General features: G+C 40.3%; 1 protein-coding gene across 1 annotated transcript in view; it reads right to left on the reverse strand.

The window, feature by feature from the left end:
• ptpn13 (protein tyrosine phosphatase non-receptor type 13) overlaps positions 1-22144 on the reverse strand; it is a 210003-nt gene that overhangs the window by 156552 nt on the left and 31307 nt on the right. Inside the window, 2 exon segments of the mRNA XM_052039324.1 lie at positions 7727-7792; positions 12865-13034. Of these exon segments, the coding sequence (XP_051895284.1) occupies positions 7727-7792; positions 12865-13034 (236 nt within the window).

The following is a 22144-nucleotide window of genomic DNA, read 5'->3' on the forward strand; positions in this document are numbered from 1 at the left end:
TGTAGAAGAATGAGAGATGACTTCATTGAAATGTACAAAATCTTTAAGAGAGCAGGGTATATGTGGAAAGACTGTCTGACCTGCGTATGATATCTGGGAATGCAGGCTTAAAACAAGGGGTTGAGCATACAAGGCTAAAATGAGGAGATTTTTCTCCTTTCAATAAGTGGTGAACCTTTGGAATTTTCTGACTTAAAGGACTATGGAGGTTCAGTCATTAAGTTTATTTGAAAAAGAGATTGATAGATTTTGTGATATTAGAGGAATTAAGAGATATGGGAATAGGGTAGGAAAATGGTATTTGGATACATCACTGATGATCTTGCTGAATGGCAGAACAGGCTTGAAGGGCCTATTTGTTATGCTATCATAGTTCAGATAATTGTGAAATTTATTTTTGAAATAATCCATTATTGTGCGCAACATTGAAAACAAAAGTTAGTGAGCATCTTCATGGCTTTTGTCAATTTTGTAATGTGGGCACAATGTCAACTTGTTTACAGCCTAATTGTACCTCGCTGTGCTCTTTGAATCCCTCTTGTTTACTGCCTGTATCACAAATTTCCTCTATCATCTTCCTTCTGTGAAAATAACATTTACGTTCAGGGACCTATATGTTTCTTTATCCTTTCAACCTCACTAGAATTTCTATTTCACTTACACAAGAGTCTCCACAGTGAAGGTGGAAATGGTTTCAGCCTCCTTTGAGCACTTGCTTAATATTCTAAAAACATTTCTCCTCTGTTTCAGCTCTGTTGGCATATTTTGAAGTTCTCATTACTATTGTTCCCATTGCTGGATTCTTTCCACATCTGCAGTTATGCTTTCTCTGGATCTACCACTGCTCCTGGCTGGACTTCTAACACATTTCCACAAGTTCCTCTTTTTTCTCTAAGGTCTACACCTTCAAAACAAGGAAGGCAAAACCAATATCACAAGCATCTACTACCTGCCCCACATTGACTTCATTCCTTTGCTGCTAACTCAACTAAGATTATTGCCAGTCTTTACACTATTTATTTCTGCACTGATCTTGCAAATTACACTTTGGGCAAAATGAAGCTGGCACTGGCATTGGTTCTGAAGAGCACCATCAGCACCTAGCAATTCCCAGGTAAGTTAGCCCCAGACTCAAAGTAAAACTGGATGTGCCAAGTGACAGATGCCAACACAAGAAATCCAACAATGCCATGAACCACTCTGGATTCTGCAGCATTGCATTGAGGAAATCACTCGATCCGTCCTACACCAGCAACGCCTGCTATAAAGATGGAGGTCCTGCTGATTTGGATGAGAATCCATGGACCTGAAGATTACATGGGAAAAGGCACGTTTGTTCAGTTTTTATTTTTGACAGCAATGGCAGATGGTGAGGCTACACTCTAGACTGTGTAAGGCATTTAGAGCCTTCTGCGAACGGGGCCTCAGCAGTACATGTCCAAGGACCATGAACATGCATTGACCTCACTAGACTCCTCTAGCAGACAGGTGGTGGAGTGGGGGAACTAGGGGCATCAGTTCGTTCATGTTGGGCAGTCAGTGGTGATCCCCAGTAGTTGGCTGGGTCAAGCCTGATCATGGTCTTTATCCATGACCAACACAAATTACTTCCATCATGACAACTCTACACACCTCTGTTCCTAACCCAGCCATGAGTGAACCTTTGCAACTTATAGATTCAAGAATCTCTCAGACTTCTCATAATTGCAACAATGTGGATGACTCTTAATTGCCCTCCAACATAAGGCAGTCCAACATCGTCCAACAAACTATCCCGTTGAATCCTAATCACTATGTTAAAACAGAGAAAGGTTGAAACTGGACAGATTACCTGACATCAACTTGGGCACTGAACTCGCACATGATCATAGAATAATAACCCACAGACAAAGTGTAGTCTTCTCCATCACAAGCCCTGCCCCGCCTGAGGACAAAGGCACCAGAGCAGGTGGCTTCACTATTGACTTCAGACCCCATGAAGTTTCATGGCATCAAGTCAAACATGGGTAAGGAAACCTCCCCGGGTTACCAACTACCATCCTCCCTCAGCTGTTGAACTACAATTGCAAGGAGCACTGAAAGTAGCAAGGGCATAAAATGTACTCTGGATTGGAGAACTGTCTGATCTATCACCAAAAATACATGGGTAACACCACTGCTGACTGAACTGGCCAAGTCCCGAAGGCCAAAACTGCCAGACTGGGCCTGTAGCAGATAATGAGAAAATTAGCACGAGGGGTAAACCTGCTTGATCTCATTCTCGCCAACCTATCTCCGGTAGATGCTTCAGTCCATGAGAGCATTGCTAAAAGTGACCGCTGCATGTCCAGATGGAGGCAAAGACCCATCTTCATTATGTTTTGTGGCACTACGATCATGCTGAATGAGACAGACACAGAATGGATCTGGCAGCGGAAAACTCAGCATCAATGTGGATCTGTGGACCAGCAGCAGAAATGCATTCATCACACCCTCTCTTTCCTCTGCGACTGGTTACTGCAGCATCGGCTGTACTCTTTATAAGTAATTCTATGCTACTTGGCCCTTGAATCAGTTTCACCCCTTTGAAAAAAACCCAATTAAAACTAATTTTCACTAGCTGTCTTTTTGGTGTTAATCCATCTTCCTGACTTGGTATCAGTTTTTATAATGCATATTTGTCATGTTCCTTGGGACACTAAAAACATTAAAATAGATGTAATCTTTTCTTCTAACCTTTTTTGTTTGTTCATTTAGCATTAAATTGTTTACTGTATGCTCAGAATTTACACTCCATATTAAAATACTTTTTTCCTATTTGTCCTTTGTTGACGTGTATTACACAATTTCCCTTGAGTCTCTTCAGCAATCAAGCTGCTTATGCAAAATTCCACTGCCTGCCACCCACCACACCCCCTCCCCCAACACCCCAGTCTGAAGTTGCCCTTTCCAAAGTCTGTGACTCAGTTCCTGGTATCTCAGAATCTCATTTTATGTTTACTTTGAGTACCCTGTGGTCACTATTCACCAAAAAAGCCATGACTCTCATTTCCTGCATAGTTGCAGAGTCATGGGCCATTAGCAAATGTAGACTGCCTCCCTGTCAGACTGTGTCATGAAGCAGTCATCTATTATTAGATTCACCAACTTAGACTTTGAACCAAGTCAGCACTCAAATTATATTTTGTTGACTGAAATTAAAATAAACTTTTCCATTTACAATTATCCCTCTTATCATGTTATATTGAGTATGGTTGTCATTTTCTGACCTGGTGCCTTGTAGCAGATGCTAGCTTCATTTTTTTTCACATTAAAATACCAAAAGCAGGTTAGTTCATTTTATAACTTACTACCTCAGATAAAATAAAGACACCACCCACCCGGGACATTCTCTCTTCTCTCCTCTTCCATCGGGTAGAAGATACAGGAGCCTGAGGGGACGTACCACCAGACTTAAGGACAGTTTCTACCCCACTGTGATAAGACTATTGAACGGTTCCCTTATACAATGAGATGGACTCTGACCTCACGATCTACCTTGTGACCTTGCACCTTATTGCACTGCACTTTCTCTGTAGCTGTGACACTTTACTCTACTGTTATTGTTTTTACCTGTACTACATCAATGCACTCTGTACTAACCCAATGTAACTGCACTGTGTAATGAATTGACCTGTACGATTGGAATGCAAGACAAGTTTTTCACTGTACCTCGGTACAAGTTGGTATTGGTACCGAGTGACAATAATAAACCAATACCAATACCAAATAATCTTCATTTGCCTCCCAACTGTTCCCAACAGACAAGACATACACCTTTCCTATCTGCTTACTTTTCCTTAACATAGGCCCTGAAAGTTAAATTCATTACTATCCTCTCTGGTCAGCCATGCTCTGAGATTTCTAATGATATATTTCTAATTTTTACATCACATTTAACTATAGGTTAACCTTCCTTAATACTCTCAATATCTGCCAGTCCCTTAGAACTAATATAGAATGCCTCCTGTTAGTTTAATCCTGTCAAATTCTAACTAAACCCACCTCTCTACGTATGCATCTCATCCTAGTTTTAAAAATCTTTCTTCCTTCTTTGCCATCACCCCAAACTATTTCCAACCTCTCCTTATAGCACATGCCCTCTAATCCAGGCAGCATTCTGGTAAACCTCCTCTGAACCCCCTCCACATCCTTCCTATAATGGGGTGACAAAAACTGAATGCAACAGTCCGGATGTGGCCTAACCAGAGTTTTATAAAGCTGCAACATACCTGCCTGATTCTCAATGCCGCAACTAATAAAGGCAAGCATGGCAGGTGTCTGCTTTACTACCCTGTTGACTTGTGCGGCCACTTTCAGGGAACTATGGACTTGGACCCCAAGATTCCTCTGTACATCAACACTATTAAGGATCCTACCATTAACTGTGTACTTTCCCTTTACATTTGATCTCCCAAAGTGCAACACCTCACACTTGGCTGGATTAAACACCATCTGCCATTTCTCCTTTCGTATCTACAACTGATCCATATCCCACTGTATCCTTTCTACACTATCCACAAGGCCACCAATCTTTGTGTCATCAGCAAACTTAGTAATGCACCCACCCATGCTTTCATCAAACACAGCAGAGATCCCAGTACGGATCCCTACGGAACACCTCCAGCCAGAATAAGACCCATCGACCACTACACTCTTGTCTTCTATGTGCAAGCCAATTCTGTATCTAAGTGCAAGTCAATTCTGAATCCAAACTGCTAAGTCACTGTGGAACACATACATCTTAATCTTCTGGATGAGCCTACCATGAGGGACTTTGTTGAATACCTTACTGAAATCCACGTGAACAACATCCATGGCTATTCCCTCACTGACCACCTTCATCACCTTCTCAAAAAACTCAATCAAGTTAGCATGCCTGCCCCACACAAAGCTATGCTGACGGTCCCCAATTAGGCCATGGTTTTCCAAATCCTATCTCCAGGAATTGTCTCCAATTCTCCAACCATTTATTTTCCATTTTCTCTCCAAATGCCAGAGGACACTGTTCTGTACTATTTATCTTAGAGCTGTGAGGCAACCTTTGCATGTGGGACACCTATGAATAGTATATTGTTTCTTCTTTACTCCTTAATCCTTCAAGTGCCTCCATTCTGACCTTCCTTCAGTATGTATTTTGTTAGCTTTAAATCAATTAGTTCACATTACCAAAAATGGGCTCAAGATTCTTCAACTAAAATTGCCCAAGAACTTAAGTCTTTGCCCTTGTCCCATCACCTTACGTTTTATTTGCCTCTACTTCCCAAACTTACTTTTCATCTAATGACACATTTTATCTACATTTTTAGACAATCAGGTATTTGTTCACTGGTAGGAGCTTGTGACTAACAAGCTCTTTTTTTAAATTTTAATTTAGTTCACACTTTATCTATTTGATATTTCCATTCTCTTGCTTTCCCTCTGTACCTGTCCCTTTTCCTTGGCAGCAATCTACTTCATTGCAATGACTTCCAGCTCCAGGTCACTGTATCTTTCTCTCAAATTCAGTGACCTATGTGCCTAGAATTTCCACTGTTCCCAAAGAGAAGCTGGAATGTCAGGAGCACAGTGTATGACAATTGGTTTGGCTCCTGTCCCAGCACATCAAAACACATTTGTGTCTGAAGCCCCAAGGGAGAGAGACTTTGGATCAGCTATACCTTGGCATTGGTTGTGCTCCAATGCTGTCTTTGTCAGCTGGGGGAGGTGGAAGGATAGGCAGAGGAAGAGGCCTGGAGATACTGTATTGTTGGGGTTGGGATTGGGATTGGGGGATGGGGGGTTGGGGACGTGCAGTGGTTTAAAAAAAATCAGAGACACTCCTGCCATTGAAAATGGGGAAGGGCTAGAGTCACCACGGGTGTTGGAGGATAGTAGGAAGTTGATAAGAAGCACATCTTGTAGCCAGGAAGGAGTAGAAGAGAGCTGGCCTGCATTTTGGGGGATGGTGTGTATGCAGAAAGTAGATTGGGCAGCAAGTTGTAGCAAGGGGATCAGGAAGGCTGTGGGAGTGAGCGGGTTGGGGGTTGACAGCAAAGGGCAGAAAATTGTAGGGCTGGGAGGTGTAGGGCACAGATCAGATGGGCTGGAGATCAGAGTAGGATCGTGCAAGGGTATTGTTTTACTATGGGTGACCTGTGGTGTTATGTAAGTTGGTATTGTTTTTTTTGGGGAATTCCCCAGGCACCATGGCCTACGTCCCCTTCAGTAAGGTCTCATTTATTACATTAATCTTTCAAAGATTTTTTTTCCTGTTTTCCCCAAGATTTCCAGTTAACCTCCACTTTAGGATAGTGTTTCTTCCCTCAAACATTAATTACCAATAAAGAATTTTCACAATTCTGCTACATCTATTGTCTCATTCATAAATATCATGTAGTAACATAACTCAAATTTATAGCTAATAGCAAAGATGCATAAAATTGTGGTTTGCTCAGTGTCTCTAATCTGGAGTCTAAAAAGCAAAAATAAAGTTAATAAACATAACCTGTCATGCTAACTTTTTTGGCAGGCATTCATTTCATTAGCTTAGAATTTCCAAAATCCTGTTAACCACATAAATTAACATAATTTGAATATCTAAGTCTTGCTGTTATTAGCAGGGATTCTATTCTTTTCTTTCCAAGAATATAGTTGCTTGTGGGCAAGCATAAAGCTTGCTGATTCAGTCTACCAACTGATACAATTTACTTATCTTCTGAAGCACGTCAATCCAGCATTTATACAAAAGAATGCAAATGCCTCATGTTTTTGCAAAGTGTGAAATGATACCAGACAGGACTTCAACAATGAACTTGTGCATATATTTTCTAGCAATTTGTGAACTCCAGTTTTCTAACAAGATCACATGCAGTCTAACTGGTTGCATCATGGCCTGGTATGAAAACTCCAATGCACAGGCACACAAGAGGCTACAGAGTGTGGCAGACTCAGACAGCTCCATCACAGGTACATCTCTGCCCAGCATCGAGGACATCTACAAGAGGCGATATCTAGGGAAGGCAGCATGCATCATCAGGGACCACTATAATCCAGGCCATGCCCCCTTCTCAATGCTGCCATCAGGAGGTACAGGAGCCTGAAGACCCACACCAGGTTCAACAACAGCTTCTTACCCCTTGCCATCAGATTCTTGGAACTGACCTGGAAAACCTTAACACCACTTCAGACTATATTTCTTTTTTCTCTCTCTCAATCTTGCACTAGTGTTATGTTTATTTTGTGGTTTATTATTATGCACATGTATAATTTATGTTAATTTAAGTTTGTTAATTTATGTTTGTCCTTATCTTGAAATGTACTGTGCTGTGCTATGCTACAAAAAGCTAATTTTCATGGGATTTATACCCTGTGTATGTATGCCTATGACAACAATAAACTTAAACTTGAAACGTTAGCAACCTAACTCCCATCGCTTTGGTTCTTGAGAACAGCTGTGGAGATTTTTGTGAAGTCCATCTTGGAAGACTAATAAAATGAAACTCTTTTGAGGAATGCAGATTTATTTCCTTCCCATTATATTAATTGGTGGTGAGGAAGGAGTTACCAATGTAAAGGACAAACGTAAATCTTTTTAGATGTATAAACTGCTCAAAAACAAGAAAGTTTGGCTTCCAGAGAATGTTGACCTTTAGCCTCAATTGCATTTGGAACATTTCCTCAAAAACAGGCATAAAAGGCACCTGATTCAATGGTACTTAACACTCACCTGGTTAAGAGGTATTTTATAATCAGCTCCCCAGTACAAAGTCATACCAAGCGAATACACATGCATCTGCAAAAACAACAATCCCAGATCACAGTTTACACATTAATTATTATTGTGTACCTTAGGAGCAAAAGTTACATTTTGGGAACAAAGAAAGATTAGAATACTCTGCTCTTGCTAGTCATTGGAAAGGATTCTAAGAGATAGGATCTATGAGCATTTGGAGAAACATGGACTGATTAGGGACAGCCAGCATGGCTTTGTGAAGGGAAGATCTTGCCTCACCAGCCTGATAGGGTTCTTTGAGGAGGTGACCAGAAAGATTGATGAGGGTAGTGCAGTGGATGTGGTCTATATGGATTTTAGTAAGGCATTTGACAAGGTTCCACATGGTAGGCTTCTTCAGAAGGTCAGAGGCCAAGGGATCCGGGGAAGCTTGGCCGTGTGGATTCAAAATTGGCTTGCCTGTAGAAAGCAGAGGGTTGTGGTGGAGGGAGTGCAGTCGGATTGGAGGGCTGTGACTAGTGGTGTCCTGCAAGGATCGGTTCTGGGACCTCTACTTTTTGTGATATTTATTAACGACTTAGATGAGGGGGTTGAAGGCTGGGTTAGCAAGTTTGCAGATGACACAAAGATCGGTGGTGTTGTGGATAGTGTGGAGGGTTGTAGAAGCTTGCAGAGGGATATTGATAGGATGCAGAACTGGGCTGAGAAGTGGCAGATGGAGTTCAATCCAGAGAAGTGTAAGGTAGTACACTTTGGAAGGACAAACTCCAAGGCAGAGTACAAGGTAAATGGCAGGATTCTGGGCAGTGTAGAGGAGCAGAGGTATCTGGGGGTTCATATCCACAGATCACTGAAAGTTGCCTCGCAGGTGGATAGGGTAGTTAAGAAAGCTTACGGGATGTTAGCTTTCATAAATCGGGGGATTGAGTTTAAGGGCCGCGAAGTGATGATGCAGCTTTACAAAACTCTGGTTAGACCACACTTAGAGTACTGTGTCCAGTTCTGGTCACCTCATTATAGGAAGGATGTGAAGGCATTGGAAAGGGTGCAGGGGAGATTTACCAGGATGCTGCCTGGATTAGAGAGTATGGATTATGAGGAGAGACTAAAGGAGCTAGGGCTGTTCTCATTGAAGAGGAGGAGGATGAGGAGAGACATGATAGAGATATACAAGATATTGAGAGGAATAGATAGAGTGGACAGCCAGCGCCTCTCTCCCAGGGCACCAATGCTCAAAACAAGAGGACCTGGCTTTAAGGTATTGGGTGGGAAGTTCAAGGGTGATGTCAGAGGGAGGTTTTTCCACCCAGAGAGTGGTTGGTGCATGGAATGCGCTGCCTGGGGTGGTGGTGGAGGCTGATACATTGGACAAGTTCAAGAGATTGTTAGATAAGCATATGGAGGATTTAAGTTAGAGGGATATGTGGGAGGAAGGGGTTAGATAGTCTTAGGTGTGGTTTGAAGGGCGGCACAACATGGTGGGCTGAAGGGCCTGTATTGTGCCGTATTGTTCTATTGTTCTATTACTTTCAACAATTCTTTTTACTGATTACACCAATTCTCCAACAAAAAAAGCAAACACGTTGTAACAAATGGCCCACAAAATACATGTTTACATTGCCATTTAGGAGCAAAAATTTGTTTGACAGTAAATAAGTCAAAAATTATTGTTTTTAGTGGGGGAACTGTCTTTCACAAAACATCTATTAAACATTATCTGGACAAGTTCACATTAATGAATTCCTAGTGATGTATTTTAAAATGATACAAGGTGAAATAACTAGGTGATTTGTCGATTGCATTTTCTCGAAAAATGTTTTTTTTGGCTGTTTTACAGATTACAATTAAACAAGTTACAACAGTGGGAATCACCAGTAAACTGGAGTACCCTTGGATAGTCTGAATATCTGCTTCTTCCTTAAAGAAAATGTGGTAGTTAAGGCTGCAGACTTTGCTTCAATATCTCACCACTGTTTTTTTGTGCACAAATTATACTTGCCATAGCTAACAATAAAGTAGTGATCCCATCCACATTGCTATTACTAATAATATTTCCTGCGTGAAATTTCAGACAATGGGCTAAATCATGCAGGATGCGGCCAGTGCATCTGTCATTCTGCTTCATCACTGAACTCCACATGGCATCCAAAGGTGGAGCCTTGCCCTGCTGTGATTCCTCAGCATTACACTGGAGAATCTGTCTCTCCAATCACAAGCAATAAGACCTGGTACAGGATCTGGTAGAGGATCAGACACCCCATTCTTTCCAAAAATCTTTCCCTGCCTGCAGATTAGAAGGGAAAAAGGTATTTTTATTTTACATTTTATTTTTGATTATGTCTTCATGATTAAAATTTCAAATTTTTATCTTCAAGTTTTTTATTTATAGGAATTTTATGTTTTTACACAATAATAAGAAACATATAGAAGCTGTAAAGAAAGCCTCATGGGCTTTTACCAGAGACAAAGTGCCACCCACAGTGTGCATCCTGTGAAAGCTGTCAGGGCATTGCAGGAGCAGGGCATCAGCAGTAGGCCATTGAAGGCCTACTCACGGCTTATGTATCACCAAATGCCTCCAGGGTGAAAAGATCCATCTTGATTACTCTCCCATCCATCCAGGTAGGTGCAGGTAAGTGGGGACCTGAGGTGTGAACCAGATCCAGGACTTTGCGGATTTCATAGATATTAATTAGTACATTATTTATTCACAGCGAGGCATTGAGTTTAATGTTACTTGACTTACTGGGATGCAAAATCTCTTCCTTAAAGCTCTCCTGCACCTTTCAGTCCTCAGAGTCTGTCCTCATATCTAACATTTCAGTTTTCTCCCTAACCCTACTGACAGTCTTTAGTTATCACTTTTTTGGGGTCACTTATCACTTTCACTTATCACTTCCTACAACTCTTTTCAGGGCTTAGCATTTATTCTGTCAGCTGTCCCAGTGCTGTTTAGGACATGTTTTGCTTTAAAGAACATTTGAAAATAAATAATTTTATTGACAGGCAAAAAGGTAATGAAGAAACTAATCATACAAATGCAATCTTTTGAGTTTGGGGTTAAAACAGTTTGCTGTGAAAGGGCTAGAGGTGGCACATCCTATACCTTATCCAAGGGGGCATGATGGAAAAATAGTTTGACAAGGACAGAAGTATGCTGCTCTTAACGCTGTCATGTTCCACTTCTTCATCTTCTGAACATTCTATGACTATACTTTTAAGTTAATACTTGAGAGATCAAATTAGCTTTTGACAAAGAATTAACTACAAATTCAAAGTCACCTTTTCTTCCCACCAGCAACCCATCCCCCCACTCTCAGAAAAATAGTAACCAGTTAGTAGTGGTTGTGGATTAAAACCCAAAACCTGTAAATCATTTGAAGCAGTGAAGTAACAAAATTTTGAAACACTTTGAAAACATACTCAATATTTAATCACAGAAACCCTATGAAAATTATCCCCACTTCTACTCTGCCAAGCCTGACATGAATTGTATATGGTTCAATGTATCACTCTTCCAAAATTAAATGGAAACATTCAGTAGATCAGGCAGCATCTATGGAAAGAAAAAGTTTTGAAGAAGGATCTTAGACCCAAAACATTCTCCTTTCTACAGGAATAGCCTGACTGCTGAATGTTTCCAGCATTTTCTGAATTTATTTCAGATTTCCAGCATCTGTGGTTCTTTGATTCAATTCTTCTAGACTCCAAACAGTATAGGGGAATTCTGCTTTGTCTCTCTTCACTGGACAGTCACCACATCCCAGGAATGTATCTGATAAATCTTTGTTGCATTCTCTCTCAGATATTTTCTTCCTCAGGTAGGAAACCTGACTTATGTACAATATTCCATAAACCATCTCATTAAGCCCCTATACAATTGAATGGTCCATAACTTGCATCATTGGAAAACACATAGATGTACTGTATGTACATTCATGTGGCTGAGCTATAACTTAAAAAGGGAAGATTTTTAAACTGTTGAAGAATGGATGGGCTCGTTGGATGTTAAAAAGTTACAACTCTGAATTACGACTCTAAACCACCTACCTTCATTTTTAGAAGAGGCAAGACAGGATACAGACAAGCAATCTTTGGCTGATTCTTAAAAACCATTTTAAATTTTATCCTTGTTGTCATAGACCTCTGAGTTTCAAGAAACCAGTGGCTAAAGGAAGACCATTAAATGCTGTAGACAGGAGCCTTTGCAGTTATTAGCCCACCCAGTGTGCAGACTTCATCTCCTCTCCCAATCAGCCAGACTTCTGATCTCTGAGGTCTCTGATCTTTCCCAAAATCTTCCATCTTTCTTTTCTTATCCATGTCAGTCTCCTCCATCCGCCATGGGTCTCAAATCTCCCCCATAACTCTGACCCTTTAGCCTTTCTGGTCTATCTCTCCCCACCCACCACCCAGCCAGCCTCCACCTCTGCTCCCCATTTACAGTCTGATCCTGAAGACCAACCCACCTAGCAACCAGACAGCCTGGCTGTCTTGGAACAAGAAACCAGGATAAAAGATATGCTAATTAGGACCTACCTATACTTTTTGTAGGATGTTTAGGAAAAACTTTTCAACCTCAAAACAGAAATTCCTCATTACCCTTTCCCCCCATTCCTCAGAGTTAACATTTTATTCCTAGGAACTGCTCAGTCAGAAGTTCACAGTATAACTGGGAGATAAAATTCAGCAGCTAATTGCATCAATGCAATCACTAACATACTTTGAGAGTCAATTTTAATTCAGAGCTTTAGATTATTTCCTAAAATGCACTTTTGGTGGTGAAACCTCTCTTACTATGGTTGCTTAAGCTTTAAAACTACATACAATTAATTCTTGTAACAGTACAACCATCATTTGGCACTTTAAATTCAGTGCACCACTGGGTGGTCAATAATTTTAATTGTTACATAACCTAAAATAGCTTGCTTAAGTATAGAGTTAAATTTTGTTTATGTAGTTATGTAATGCTTTTTTGTTATATACACGTAACTCATTACATAAAGCATTTATCTAAGCCACATGCAAAAAATATTTAAATGTGATGCTTTTGCTGCATTCACGTTTTGGCTTTTTGACATTGTTTTTGATGAGACCCATGTGGTCTCACAGCTGATAGTTCAGTCCCATACCTTCTCAACATCAGAAAGAGAGGACAAAGCCTGATTCTGCAAAACCTCAGGGGCCGTAAATGCTCGCAGATCCTGGTTGGAAACCGTTTCATCAGTGTAAGAAATGTTGCCAGAGGGTAACAGCAGCAGAGTCCACGGAGAGATGATAAAACCTAGAGCCATAGGATCAGCTGTGGAGAAGTGAAAACATAAAAAAAAATCACTCCAATATTCTCATCCATCTCACCCCAACATCCCACACCTTTGTTAATGTATGCTACCCGATCAAAACATCAGAAATTGTATATTCTTGAGTCTGAGAGAAGGCGAGATAGACACTTACTGTACTGCAATAGACACTTTTTTGAATTATCATGGGCATTCAGATAATTTTCCTTTCAAACATATTCTGTCATGAATAGTTGACATCTGACATGTTGTTACCATGCAATTATGTTTGATATTAGCCAGTGTTCTCTATCTCAAGAGATTTGTTCATTTGCATCTCAGACCCCCTCAATTCCTCTATGCTACTTAGAAACTTAATTTTGTCTTCCTGCATTTTGTCAGTCCTTTTATGTGTTAACTACATACCACAATTTAGTGTTGATGCAATTTTTAAAGTATATTTCTGAAACAATTTTTTTAAATTATATATTCACACATGTTGAACAATAGTGATCCCAGCACCAATCATTTCAGGCCACTGCATCCCATTATTTTGCCAGTTTAAGAACTGCATGAAAAATCCTTGCACTGTTTTGTGGTTAGTGACTTGTCCCCACATGTTCTAAGCTTAATCAACCTTCTACATATGATAAGTGATATCATCTTTACAAACAGTGGTTACTTCTTCACCCTACACTGGCAGGAAGCCACAACCCTTCAAAACAAAAAATATCAAGTAGAAAATTAGAACTAAATAACTACAAGAAACAACATTAGTAAAACAACAAGGATATTCTAAACACACCTTATATTACAATGAAGTACATATATACCAAACACCCTTGAGGAAGGGGAAAACCACTAAGATTTTGAAGCAGATGCAAATGAAGTTACAATCCTCTTTCCAACTACGACCACCAATCCCAACTCCTTAAATAAGGTAAAACTATTGTTAATTTGTCATCCATGCTTTGATAAGACTATTGAACAGTTCCCTTATACAATAAGATGGACTATGACTTCCCAATCTACCTTGTTGTGACCTCGCACCTTATTGCACTGCACTTTCTCTGTAGCTGTGACACTTTACTCTGTACTGTTATTGTTTTTACCTGTACTACATCAATGCACTCTGTACTGACACAATGTAACTGCACTGTGTAATGAATTGACCTGTACGATTGGTTTGTAAGACAAGTTTTTCACTGTACCTCGGTACAAGTGACAATAATAAACCAATACCAATATCTACACTTGATTATTCCCTATTTGTAACATCCATATCTTATTTGTATGCAAACACTTATAACTGGGATCCAAGAAATTAATAAAAGCCTATTTCATTTTGGCAAACAAACCATCAGAGCAAAATATCACAAAAATAGTCTGAAAACCACAGTGGTCAGCTGAGTGCCCATTTCAAAGAAATTAAAATGTAAACAAGCGTGGAAATGGAACAAAATTATATATTTAAGGTATAAAATTACAGGGTGATGTTGTCCTTCCCAGGAAGCTAGTTCTCTCCATCTATTTATGGATGCAAGGCTGGCAAGACCAAAGTTGAAATTTAGTGTTTGTGCACAAATGACGTGACTCCTGGAAAAATTATCATGCACATCAGCCTGCATTTAATTCACCAGTAAACAGAATTAATAAAATTGCACAATAGCTAACTATACACTACTTCCTTCAGTAAGTGACCAGCCAGACCACTTACTCTCCTTCAATTATATGAACCAAATTCCCCAACAAGAGTGAAGCCTGATTATATAAACTAGCAATTCTGCCCTAGTAATGAAGAATTGCAAATGTGTCCATGATCTTTTATGCAGGTGTCTGAAAGTACCGCTTGGCCTGTAAAACAGCAAGGATACCTCATGCTAAAACTGCTTTGAAGAGATCAACTAAACAAAAACACTGCAAGGATAGAGACTCTGACATGCACTAAAAATAATCAGAAGTACTTGAAAGTTTCAATCTTGGTTTAAATTATTGTTTGCATTTGCCAGACTACAAATAAACTAGACTGTTAATGACTATGATACTGGAAGGAGCAATGCAAGTTAATGAGTGCACCATATCACTGGAAAACTACCCCCACCCACTAAAAGCATGTAGTTTGCCAGACAATTACAAAGGAGCATTGAGGGCAACAACAGTAAAGATAATCGCCCAGACTGTCTTGATGCAATCACGGTAGAAGTAGAGTGGCACTCAAACAAAGTAGAAGGAGATTAGCAATTTAAATGCACAATACAAGAGTCTGTTTCCATCACTAAATCATTCCCTTAACAATGTAAATCTTTAATGTCTACTTACTGCAGAGCAGAGCAAATTCCACAATAATTATAGACAGAGTCTTACCAAGTTAATAAAAGCATGTAAATTGATCTGCTTTAGTTACAAAAATAAGTCTTATTTTAGGTAGCCCCGCAATGGCATAACCCAATCTGATTTATGCCATCATCAGGAAATGTTAACTATTTTTTCTCTTCAAAAGGTACTACCTTGCCCGCTGAGTTCTTCAGCACAGATTTTAATCTAATCATGGTTTGTTTTCATAATATTTGCTTGACCCTTTAGGTGTTAACTGGCATTGACAGGGATTGGAATCTCATTTTTTTTTCCCTGTTGTTTCATCTTATCAATAAACTTGTCATGAGAGGTGCACCAATTCACCAGATAAGACCAATAAATTAATTTATTAGTCCAGCATTATCCTCTTATGTACTGACAAGTATATAGAGGAGCCATGAAACAATACTAGATGTAATCGGGGGCAGGAGATGCAATGGAGTACAGAGGAATCTTTCACCCTGGTTTCAAACATATTGTACGACTATTGGAGAACGCCTCCTGCAATGTGCAAGCATTAAACTTCAATTGTCCTGAAAACTCCTATTAAAATAGCAACACACAGGAGGCCAGAGCCAGTTTGTCTTGGTGGTGCTTGGTCCTGAAGCTCGTATATGCACCTTGTGCAACAAATTAAACATTTCCAATCTCATTGTTCTTTTCACCTTAGAGCATAATAAGGGGGTGAGTTCATGAGTCCTGACTCCTGTGCACCAGCCAAGTATAACTCATTCTGGTTAATAAGGTCATACCTGCACCTTTTAAGATGATGCTCACATACTAATGGAAGTTGTTGGACAGCTTGGAGAGTACAGAGTGCTAGAATATCAAGCCAGATGTGACAGAAGGCACTCAACAGCTCAAGATAATGGTTGAAGAAGTGGAAACCAGAAGATCTCCTGACCAAAAGTGAAGCATTACTGAGATGTTGTTACCAGGAAATTCAATTCCAGGAACAAAACCTCAGGGATAAGCAGATAAGGTGCAATATGCTCACTCCCACATTTCCCATGCCTAAGCAAGCATTTATTTGCCTTGGGAGCTGTAGAACATCAAACTGATTCCTGGGAATGAGGAGGTGGTCCGATGAGGAAAGACCAAGTAAGGTCAGTTATTAATAACTTGTTCAGAAGAAATATGAAATATGCAAGTTCCAGGACGAAACAAGGATAGATGCTAATTGTCCAAAATTAGTGGACATAGTTTCCTAATAGGGTGGACCATTTAGGATATTTCTTTATTGAGAGGGTTATATATTTTTTGAATGCTCAGACATCAATTGTATTTAAGGCTGATATTGATATATGCTTATAGCTACTAAGCAATTCAAATTATGGAGAACAGGTAGGAAACTAGACTTCAGGCACAGAACCAGCCATATTGAATGGGGAAGCTGGCTCAGAGGTTTTATGATCTATTACTGTTTTGTTTTTATGGTCTGTAACTCTATTTTTAGTGATGGATATTTATTTTCAAAACACTTTGTAGATGGCCTCTGCAAGGATACTCAGCCTGACATGCTCCTGTACCCATATCAATTGTGTCTGGCCCAGGCCGTTTTTTGGTGCATGGTGAGCTCAGGATTTCACTAGCAGTGGACAAACAATGGTGACACCTCCAAATGTCATGAGAAAATGATTGGACTCCCTCTAGCAGAACATGGCCATTATCAGTCACATTAGAAGCATGATGGTAAATGTTGCACATCTGAAAACTGGGAAGACTCAGCTGCATGCAAGAAAGGAATGACTTTGTCTGAGCCCTCATTCTCTAGTGGAGTTCCTGATCTGAACCATAAGGATTAGACTCATCACTGTTAATATCTTTGTTATGCTTGCTCTTGATAATATTCCACAGTGATCAAGAACACTGCCCTCATTATGGGCAAATTCTGGAAGACACAGAAGACACCCATAAAGTAGGAGTCCTTCTGGAGTATAATGAAGGCTTTTTTTGAGGATCCTGGCAGATGCCAGGACAAGGTCTGTTCCTACTGGCCTCATTGCTTGATTGCAGGGCAATTCAGCATTCTAGGGCCCAAAACAAGAATCAATTAGCATCTTTTAATCTCTCAGAACTCATCTGTCTATCCAGCACAGCAGCAATCATGTGGCAAGCAGAGCAGGCTGCATAATTCATGGGAGCTTCCCGGGTACACATCATTAACCATAGAGAAATTTTTGATAGTGGTCACACACCATTTGGATTTTCATAGAGTGACTGCATCTTTGTTGACGAACAGTTTGGGGTTTATGAGTGTGCAACTACAGGAAGACTCCTGCCTGAGTAAATCCTCGTGACTTCCCTGCTTGCTGCCCTCTACTAGAAGAAAGATGAATTCCCCTCTCAGTCACAGCGTGAATGCAGTGGTGAAGCACGTCACCAGCTACTGCCTGGAATGAAATGGAGGCCAAGTAGTTCAGGGCCACTGCGACCTTCATCCCACCTGCATTCCTGGCACCAGTGCACAGCTGGATCCCTGCATGCAGCATGTGACAGATCTCTTTCTTTTTCAATCTTTTTATTAATTTTCAAATTAATACAGAATACATATAACATCGGTAATTATACACGTAAAACAAAGAGATCAGGAGGATAATCATGACATATATAGTCATAAAGAATAAAAAATATATTCTAGGCCCCACAGTTTCTTAGTAAATGAATATATTACAAAAAAAATCAAAAAGAGAAAGAAAAACATTTATTGTATAAAAAGAACCCAAATCAAAAAAATTATAAGTAATAAAACGAAACAAACTAAAAAAAATTCAAAAGAAAAAAAACTAGAAGGATATTTCTCGATGAACAAAGAGCATTATTATGTCGTCAACTCTGCTCCTCTACATGTGACAGATCTCAGTGACAACTTTTTTTGAAATTCTTAACCTCCAGCTATACTGTTCATTGGATATGTGGAGTTAGGAGTATTAGATTCTTGGCCAGACCCCATCTCCCCCTCCTCCTTCTGTCTCTGTCTTTCGCAAGCTGCCTTAGAGCCCTCCCCACATCTTCCTGGCTGTGGCCCAGTGGGACCACTTTTAAATCAACCTTACTGCTCAAAGACTTGGTAACATTCAGTTTAAAAATGAGAATAAAACATTGTGAACCTGGCAGCTCCAAAGTTCAGCCCACGCAGCACAAATGAGCTCCTCCTCAATTCAGTCCAATTCAAGAAAACAAAGATCACTTTAAAGCACAGATGTAGGGTCTCCTCCTTTTGCTGAATGTTAAGTGGCTAAATGCAGCCCAACGTAGTAGGGCTGGTACCCAAGGATTATTGCCCAGCGTTTGGTATCACTGCTGTCTGCAGTGTAGACTAAATTTGAGAGTGCAATGCAAGGTTCTCTATTACAAGCATTGAGGTGTATTAAAATTACTGTGAACAGCCGTCAAAATGCACACAAATGGGTGCAACAGAATAAACAAATTGCACTACATGCTCAAATATCTAGCTTGTAATCCGCATGGAAAATAGTTATTGATGAAATTTGGAGTGACAGCTCACATGGTAAAATGTTCACACCCCCACTTTGTTCTCATCTGAACCAGCTGTGCTTGAAACGTTGATGATGGTGGATTGCAAACATGGGAAAGCTACCAGCAACATCTTGTAAATAACTCAGTGACTGCAGGCAAAATGTGGGGTCCAGATTTTGGGAAGTGATTTGCTATTGCTTGGAGCCTGCAGAACTCAGGTTCCAATCACCACCTCCCAACCCCCGCCCCCCATCTACCCCCAGACCCCATTAAACTAATCTCACCCCACCCCACTGGAATTGAGACATAAACCAGAAGTCCAACTGGTCAAACATTAAGTTATTTCCACTGTTTGCTGAAGCAGTGACAAGATGATGGAAAATTTAAATCATCACAGAGAGAACAAAGGGAAAGTCTGAAAGACTACTGTTTCATTCAGAAGTTTGCATACACTACCATAGGCAATGATAGAAGCAGAATTCAGACAAGTTTAAAAGAAAAGTAAACAAATATTTTTAAAAAGGAACCTATAAAAGGATATGGGAAAAGAGTAAAATAGGACTGGTGTTTCAAAAAGCTATTACAACAATGAGAACATAATACTAAATAACAGGAGAGGAACTGGTTATTTACATTTCATCTATAGATGCCTGCTGTTCTGGTTTCATTGCAAATAAGTAATTACAATGATCTAAAACAGCCATGGCATTTGATACAATAAAAACTGCAGTGTTAATGCACTTCATTGTATTTACAATTTCTGTGGGGAACAGAGCACAATCGCATGAAAGTAACCATTTATATACAGCCAGCAGAAGCAGAATAAGGACATAAATATCTCCAGATCTTTTATGTTGCCATTTATATTTGGAATTAGAATGCTCCAATACTTTTGGCATTTGAGTAACCAAGAGATTCCAGCAGATACTTTGTTATTTCTTTCAATGATACAAAAATGCAGGAATCTTCTACTCAGAGTATAAAAAGTGTTGGAGCATTCTAATATCAAATATAAATGCAATGCAAGAGATCTGGAGATTGTGTTACGCTCCCCACAGAAATTGAATTTACTAAATAAAACATTGGGCACTCAATAAGAGCACTGCTAAATATAAACATTAGCAGGGGAACACGTACGCAACTAGTCCATTTGAATTTTTAATAGAAATGGGTCAGAAAGTGGCCACCAATTTCCTTCCAGAGACAAACCAGTCAGCAAAATATCTTGGAGGCATTGTCCTCCAATTTAAATGAAATTTTACTTTCACCAGTTCCTGCTGGAATTCCCAGAATTCAGGAAATCAAGCAACTGAAGCAAGGTAGGAAGAGCTAGTTCATTCAGTTAAGATACTAAACAATCCTGATAGGAGTCAGGAGGAGGAGGATTGTGTCCACCACACCACCCACCCACTACCCCACCACCGGCTCCCTCACTCATCAGCTTCCTTGTTTAAAAGCAAAAAATAAACCGCTGGAAGAACTGGATCAGGAAGTATCTGTGGAGGCAAAGGGATAGTCAATGTTTCAGGTTGAGATTCTGCATCAGGACTGAGAGTGTCGAGGGAAGATAGCTAGTACAGTGGCATGCAAAAGTCTGGGCACCCCTGGTCAAAATTTCTGTTACTGTGAATAGCTAAGTGAGTAAAAGATGATCTGATTTCCAAAAGGCATAAAGCTAAAGATGACACATCTCTTTAATACTTTAAGCAAGATTACTTTTTTATTTCCATCTTACAGTTTCAAAATAACAAAAAAGGAAAAGGGCCCGAAGCAAAAGTTTGGGCACCCTGCATGGTCAGTACTTAGTAACACCCCCTTTGGCTGCAATGAGCAAAGCTCAAGAGGCACAAGCTGAAGGTTTTGCCATGGCCCTCACAGTCCCCTGACCTAAACGTCATCGAAAATCTGTAGACAGACCTCAAAAGAGCAGTGACGGCCCAAGAATCGCACAGAACTAGAGGCCTTTTGCAAGGAAGAATGGGCGAAAATCCCCCAAACAAGAATTGAAAGACTCTTAGCTGGCTACAGAAAGCGTTTACAAGTTGTGATACATGCCAAAGGGGATGTTACTAAGTATTGACCATGCAGGGTGCCCAAACTTTTGCTTCGGGCCCTTTTCCTTTTTTGTTATTTTGAAACTGTAAAAGATGGAAATAAAAAAGTAATCTTACTTAAAATATTAAAGAAATGTGTCATCTTTAACTTCATGCCCTTTGGAAATCAGGTCATCTTTTACTCACTTAGCTATTCACAGTAACAGAAATTTTGACCGGGGTGCCCAAACTTTTGCATGCCACTGTACATAGAAGTGAGAGGAAGGAATGAGACAGAGATTAAAAGGTGAAAGGTGGAAGCAGATTGGGGGTGGAGTGGGGTGGGGAGAGAGGGAGTGTTGAGAAAGAGGCTGGTGGGTGATAGGTGGAAAAAGATAAGGGAGGGGTGATGGGCAGATGGATCTAGGTGGAGGAGGAGATAGGAGCAGCGAGCTCAGTGAGAAGAAACCCAGGTAGATAGGTATGTGGGTGATGGGCAGATGGAACCAGGTGAGGAAAAGAGGAGGAATGGAAAAAATGAACAAAGGAAGAGAGACACTGGATGGACTGATGGGAGTGGGAAAGGAACACGTGGGAAAAAAAAGGGGAGTGGGTTGGCTGAAATTAGAAAAATTAATATTCATACGAATGGGCTGTACGCTACATAAAGAAAACATGAGGTGCTGCTTTTTGAGTTTGCATTTTGCCTCACCGTGGCAATGGAGAAGGCAGAGGACAGGTAGGTCATCATTTTCCCACCCACCAGTTGTCAGACTTGGCCTCACAATGTCGGACTTCCTTTCCCATTACACCCCAACCCCCTACCCAAAGCTCCCCACCCACCCACATGCAATGCCAGACTTGCTTCCAATCCACATTCTGGCTGCTTTCCAGCCCCCCAGCCAGCCAGCTAATCTGGAAAGCCAAATGTCAGGTGGAAAACTTGTAAGAATTTATATCCTGCTTAACAGGTTAAATTTGTCTGGATCTGTGAAAAAAAATCATTACTACTGGGTTTCCTGTCTCAAACTCTTCCTCCTCCTCCCCCACTACCATCCCAAGATCTCTTCTCACACTGGAGCTATCATCAAGCCAAAACTTGTTTTAAACTGGGTAAGAGTACAAAAGTGTCATTAATTGCTGGAGGCTTAGAGTTAATGTTACATGACTGCCTTCTGATCTAAAGCAAATGTACCAAGACTAAGGAGGTAGGCAAATGCTCCCAAGGAAAACATTAACACTTGAGTCTGCATTACGTACCTGGT

The sequence above is a fragment of the Pristis pectinata genome, chromosome 2 (assembly GCF_009764475.1).
Source record: "Pristis pectinata isolate sPriPec2 chromosome 2, sPriPec2.1.pri, whole genome shotgun sequence".
NCBI classification, from domain to species: Eukaryota; Metazoa; Chordata; class Chondrichthyes; order Rhinopristiformes; family Pristidae; genus Pristis; species Pristis pectinata.